This window comes from Lepidochelys olivacea (genome assembly GCF_965140295.1).
Source record: "Lepidochelys olivacea isolate rLepOli2 genome assembly, chromosome: 7".
Lineage (NCBI taxonomy): Eukaryota > Metazoa > Chordata > Testudines > Cheloniidae > Lepidochelys > Lepidochelys olivacea.
In genome coordinates, this window is record NC_140417.1 from 10,779,520 (window position 1) to 10,786,259 (window position 6,740).

General features: G+C 51.0%; 1 protein-coding gene across 1 annotated transcript; it reads left to right on the plus strand.

Annotated features, from left to right (window-relative positions):
- The first annotated feature begins 4,177 nt into the window (after positions 1 to 4,177).
- Positions 4,178 to 6,740, plus strand: GPR27 (G protein-coupled receptor 27). Its single transcript, XM_084633327.1, has one exon. It carries the CDS (start codon positions 4,838 to 4,840, stop codon positions 5,978 to 5,980), a length of 1,143 nt encoding a protein of 380 aa, XP_084489453.1. The 5' UTR covers positions 4,178 to 4,837; the 3' UTR covers positions 5,981 to 6,740.

A 6,740-nucleotide genomic window follows, 5' to 3' on the forward strand; every position in this document is an offset into this window, starting at 1 on the left:
TCCTTGGGGGCAGTGGCTGTCTTTTTGTTTTGTGTTTACATAGCGCCTAGCACAATGGGGCCCTGGTCCATGAACAAGGCTCCTATAATCTGAATCCTGCCCACTGTATCAGATGGGTTTAGATTATGGAAAAAGCTTCACCATCCCTGTCTAGCCTGGGCTGCTCTTTTCATGGATCAAGTCCTAGATATTTTCCTCTCAGAGTAGTTTCTGATAGAGTTTATTCTTTCAGTACGTCACTCCAGTTGCCCAATTATTTGTATTTCGGTAGTGTCTGAGAGCACTGGATAACTTCGCCAGTAAAGTTATCCCGGATTCCTGGGTGCTACCCGAATATAAATTATTCTTCTCTCTGAACTAATCCAGACAAGAAGCTGGAAATATCTGGGACATGTATTAAGGATCAAGCCAGATCATCTGCTGTCCTGGGAGGACACAACTGTGTGACTCAGGATGAGATATAAATTCTCAGGGCCAGAGTCTGTGCCAGTGGAGAGGCACCGCACAGAAAGCAAAACCCAGAAGAAGAGGAGAGATACAGGTAGCTTTTTAAGCCCTGATGACTGCTGTAATTCACACCAGCCCCCAACAGATGGCGCTACAGCCCAGACTCCCCTTACTGCTCTGTGCTACAGGCATGCTCTCTCCAACCCACAATCCACCCCCAACACCAGGGTAACGTATGGACTCTTACACCATGGAATTCTCCCCCAGCCCTCTGTGGCCCCTTTGCAGCCCCTATACACCGCTGGAGTGGCGTGTAGCAGTGAGGGCCAGAATCTCCCCCTCCATTTTGCCCAAAGAGAAAGTCCCACCCAATTCCTTCCCTGTCTCTCCTCTACCCACCACGTGCTTCATTCCAGGATCACTGAGCACTATGGGGATTCTGGACTGCAGTGCCACCCATAGGCATTGTTTGGAAGCTGGTGTAAATGACAGCAGCCATCAGGGCTGCTCTAACTCCATGTCAGCCCCTGCAGCCACCAGGCAGGGCTAAGATATCTTAAAAGCCACCTTTGTTTCCTCTTCCCCGAGCTGAGCCGTCTCTGCGGTGCCTTTCAGGAGGTGTGGTAAAGAATCTGGGCTTGAGAATTTACATCTCACCCTGTGTAAGGGGCAGCACGTAGCTGTGTCATCCCAGGAGCAGCAAAGGAAGGAATTGTTCCTCTGAGAACCATAATTCCTTTCCTGCCTCCCCCTTGCTCTGGGGGAGAGAGGCTAGCAGGTGTGTGGCATCCATTTACTCTTTAACCCTGAACCCAAGATTCAAGTAGCCTGCACAGACACCAGAGGTTTTAACTCCTTCTTACTCCCCTGCCTAGCCCTGTAGTTGCACTTGGGAAAATGTTTTGTTTATCTTCTGACAGCCTACACTTTGTTGTGCCAGAGTCCAATAGCTTAGCCCTTTGTTGTACTGTGGAAAATTAGGATATCAAGTGCCTTAACTCCCTCCTGGAAGGCACTGCTTCTGCTAACTTTGGAGCCAAGGAATGCAGGACCATTTAGGCTCTATAGGGGAGACTGCACACCATATACTCAAGTAAACTGCCTGCTGTACAAATATGAGAAATGCCTTGAAACCTGTGCAGAATACTAAATGACCCATAGGCACAGTAAAACTTCTGTGCAAATGAGAAACCCAACAGCTGAAAACAGCTTGGATGTATCGGTAATAAGCAAAACGCAGACTTAATTACCTGCATTTTGCTATCAGGGTTTCTCTGCTTGCCTAATGATAGCAATATATAAAAATACAAACCAGAACAAACCCACGGGTCAACAAAATCTATGTGATGAATTAGTGTAAATTGCCCCGGCCACTTCTTTGAGTGAGCTTAATCTCAGTTTCACCAATCATGGGATTTCAATGGAGTTAATCCAAATGTACAGTGATGTAACTGAGATCAGAATCTGATCCTCTGGCACTAAACCCAACAGTAAAATTTTAGGCAGAAAGTTCTATTCAAATAGATTATGTCTAGCCTAATATTTCAATTTTCTTGGGCTGGTATGAATGACTAACTATTTTCTATGGTTTTTGACAGCCTGAAGAAGAAATAATACTGAATAAAACTGAACTGTTTTAGTATTATTATTTAGTACTATTATAATATAATAGTATTACGTCCTATAATTTGTTTACACTTTTCAGGAAGACTTTGACAAAGGCCCTCACCAGAGGCCATTAATAAAACTACATAATGTTGTAATTATTTATATTAAAGTTGAACCTATAGGCCCCACCCGAGAACAGGGCTTCACTGTGATAGATGCTGTACGAACACAAAGTGAGAGAGAGAGTCCTGAAGCTTACATTAAATAGGTGAGACAGACAAAGGGTGGAAGAGGAAACAGAAGCACAGCAACTTGCCCTAGACTACACTGACTCCCCAAGACAACACTAACCGAACTAGTACACATTTTATATCAATTGTCACCAACAGTTCAGTTGTAGCAGTGTACGCACATCTAAGGTGTGTTCACCACCTTGTCACAAAAAACTTTCTGTGACTATTCTGAGCTGGTGGATGGCTCCAAGGTTGCTGTAACTTAACTCTGGAGCTGAGCAGAACCCTAGACATGAAAACAGCAATCATCTAGGTGTTTTAACGCCACTTTTGCCCACCATTCCTGTCCCTCAGTTCCTGTGAACAGAACATTAGCCCCAAGTCTTTCAAAGAGCACTTGAGCCAGATTTCTGAATTCACTCCCATTACTAGGGAACAGCCTTTATTTTGTACCTCCATTTACCTATTTGCCACACAAACCTGCTGTAAATCTCACTGTTTTTTACCAGCCAATAAGTAATGATGGGCCCCATTCTGCCAGCCTTACTCTGGTAGAGCTGCAGTCACTGTCAAAGGTTCCATTGAAGCCAATGGGCTATCCATGGAGTAAGGTACTAATCCGTGTGTGTAACGCTAGCAAAAGCTAACTCAAGAATATTTTGCATGGATATGCTTTCATCTGAAATGGACACTTTATAAACTATATGTACATTAGGGATTACTTCACCCCTCTCTGACATGCAGCTATGTCTGGGGTGGAACCTGGAGGCTATTAACAGCCCACAGCTGTTAGGCCAAGAGGGGAAGCATTTTCTACTCAGTATTGTATTACTGGGAATGGGGATAGGCGGTGCCTCAGTTGGAATTTGGCCAGGGCAGTGGGATTAGCATTCCTACACCCATGTTTCATTTCAAACATTATTTATTTTGGGCCAGATTTTGACATTCCTACATATTGAATAGTACCATATTCTTTGCATGGCCCCAGAGAAATCAATGGGGCTACCTGAGGAGTCAGATACTAATCAACATGTGCCAGGGCTGTGGAATCCAGACCTGTGGTTATTAATTGTATTTGTATACTTTCTTTAATGTTGCAAATGATTTCTGTCAGGAAGCCATGAAATCAAGGTTCCTGAAAGTATTAGCTATCATATTAAACAAATGTACCCCATGCTACTTTACATTTCAGGAACCATTCTTTTCCATAGTGTCCCTCATTTAGGATGACCAGACATCCCAATATTATCGGGCCCATCCTGATATTAGAGACTTTGTCTTATATAAGCAACTATTACCTGGCCCCCCCCAAAAGTGTCCCGATTTTTCACACTTGGTCTCCCAACCCTCATTCTGGGTCTTTCTGTCCCCACGTTTGAATTATGGCAGGCAGGCGCTCATTAGTAATCGATAAGGATCATGTTCCCTTGGGAGGAGAGGTAAAATCCATGCTGACAGGGACACCCTCTGAATTTAAGAGTGGGTGGGTGAGTGGATAGGGGGGGAAAACGTCTCCCCCCTTTTCTCCCTAGAGATTTTACATGACAGCTGGTCCCTGCTGAAGGCAAAGGAGCGCCAGGGAGGGATAACCTCCCGCACCCCCAACAATTTATCCGCTGGCAGGGAGGGGCGCAGAAAGGTCCAAGCAGCAGGGTGAAGCCCCGCCAAGCCTTCACTCCCCACGCACAACTCAGGACACGACTCAGCTGCGCCAGGCGATAAGCGCCCCTAAAGAGACGAGGCCCATTTCACCCCCTCGTCAACGCCTTGCCCCACGCGTGGGTCCCCTCCCACCCCGCTGGCCTGATTGGGGCGGCGGCGCAAGGAGGGCGCGAGGGAGCGGACAGCTCCGCCGGCGGCTGGGGCGGGCGGGGAGCCCCCCTCCCGGTCCCTTGGCTTTCATGGCTCCCGCTCCTCTGCGCAGGCTCAGCCTGCCCCTAAACTTGGCTCCGGAGAAGCAGCTCGCCGGAAGTTGAGCCCGAGCCAGCCCCCCCAAAAGGTAGCGGCCGCTCTCGCCCCCCTCCAGCCCCAGCGGCGGCAGGTCGAGCCCCGTGGGTGGGACAAAAGACGAGGGAGCGGGGCCATGCAGCGGCAGCCTGCGGGAGCCGAGGCGCCCCCGCCCGCCGCAGCAGCCCCCGCCCGCCCCCGGCGGCGCTAGGAGGCCGCGGGAGTTGGATGTCCCCCGATGAGGATCCCGCCCCGCTGCAGCAGGGACACCGGCGGGGGGCCCCGGCGGGCGGAGGAGGCGAGGCGGGGGCAGCATGCCGGCGTGGGGGCGCCGCAGCCGCGCTCCGCACCCGCTCAGCCTGGCCTGCGCCTGAAGCCGCGGCGCCTGCCCAGCCGCGGGACCGATCGCGGAGCGAGGTGATGGGGCCGCAGCGCATCGCGGGGCGGGGGCTGGCAGGGAGGGATGCGGCCGCCGCCGCCTGGGTCCGGGGGGGCGCCGTGGGCAGCCCGGCCGGGCGGTGAGCGCTGGGACCGGAGCCCGTGAGCGAAGCCCGGAGGAGGAGGAGGAGGAGGAGGGGAGGCGCCCACACCGCACCCGACCGATGGCGAACGCCAGCGAGCTCAGCAGCAGCAGCCCGCACCTGCCCAGCCCCGGCGGCCTGCTCAGCGCCTCCGGCCTCAAGCTGGCCACGCTGGGCTTGATCCTGTGCGTCAGCCTGGCCGGCAACGTGCTCTTCGCCTGGCTGATCCTGCGGGACCGGCACTTGCACCGCGCCCCCTACTACCTGCTGCTGGACCTGTGCCTGGCCGACGCGCTGCGCTCGCTGGCCTGCTTCCCCTTCGTCATGCTGGCGGTGCGCAGCGGGGCGGGCGCCTGGCCCCACGGGCCGCTGAGCTGCAAGGTGCTGGCCTTCCTGGCCGTCCTCTTCTGCTTCCACGCCGCCTTCCTGCTCTTCTGCGTGGGGGTGACCCGCTACATGGCCATCGCCCACCACCGCTTCTACGCCAAGCGCATGACGGGCTGGACCTGCCTGGCCGTGGTGTGCATGGTCTGGACCCTGGCCATGGCCATGGCCTTCCCGCCCGTCTTCGACGTGGGCACCTACAAGTTCATCCGGGAGGAGGAGCAGTGCATCTTCGAGCACCGCTACGTCAAGGCCAACGACACGCTGGGCTTCATGCTCATGCTGGCGGCCGTCATCGCCGCCACCCACCTGGTCTACGTCAAGCTCCTCTTCTTCATCCACGGCCACCGCAAGATGAAGCCAGCCCAGCTAGTCCCAGCCATCAGCCAGAACTGGACTTTCCACGGGCCGGGAGCCACCGGCCAAGCTGCTGCCAACTGGACGGCTGGCTTTGGCAGGGGCCCCACCCCGCCCACACTGGTGGGCATCAGGCAGGCCACCCACAGCCAGATCAAGAGGCTGCTGGTGCTGGAGGAGTTCAAGATGGAGAAGAGGCTCTGCAAGATGTTCTACATGATCACCCTGCTCTTCCTGCTGCTCTGGTCCCCCTACATTGTGGCCTGCTACCTGCGGGTCTTCATCAAGGCCAGCACCATCCCCCAGGTCTACCTGACTGCTTCGGTGTGGATGACATTCGCTCAGGCTGGAGTCAACCCGATCCTGTGCTTCATCTTCAACAAGGAGCTCAGGGTCTGCTTCAGAGCCCACTTCCCTTGCTGCCAAAGCATACAGAGCACCCAGGGCACCATTCTTTGTGATCTCAAGAGCTTTGGGATTTAGGGTGGCTTTTCTTTTAATGAAAAAATAGATCATTTTCCATATTTCTGCATATGCACTCGAGTTCTGGTTCTGAGGAAATTCAAATCACCACCCTGCCCCCAAACTTTCAGCTGTAAGAAGCTATTTTGTTTGTTTTTCTATACTCTGCATATGCTATCTTCAAAACATAAGAGATTGCTGCCTATGGGCCACTTACATGAACAAAATACCCCAAACCTTAGGCTGTAAGAAGCAGTTTTATTTATTTGTCTTTGTGTAGTTTTTAAAAAACAAAACAGGGCTCCGAGTTTCTGGTCTTGCTTCTAACCTTTGTAGGTGTGACTGCACCTGATATGGATAAAATTCTGTTCCTGTCTGTTTTGATAAAGGCTTAACAATTTTATTCAAGATTTGATAAAGGCCAAGACAAAATTTTATACTAAAGTTATTTTTTGATGACCTCAAAGGGTGTTGTTTTATTATTTGTTTTGAAGTCAAGAAGAGGAAGTTCCTAATGTGTTCAGAAGCAGTGTTCAGTTTCTATGGGGAGCTGTTGGGTTGACATTCTCAAGTGATTTTAAGTATTGAAAGTAGTGATGTAATTTTTGCCTGAAATGCAAACACAGTGTAGAACTAATTTTAATTTTTCTTGTTGCACTGCTCATTTGGTAATATTTCAGAATTCTTTGTGAAATGTGCTTTTAAAATGAATATCAACTTTAAAAATGATCAATTATAGCAGTTTTTAAACTAGGTTGAATTCATATTTTACTGACTTTGT

Bases quoted from the DNA above. Each gene is read 5' to 3' on its own strand.
- GPR27 (XM_084633327.1), top strand. From the start codon at position 4,838: ATGGCGAACGCCAGCGAGCTCAGCAGCAGCAGCCCGCACCTGCCCAGC.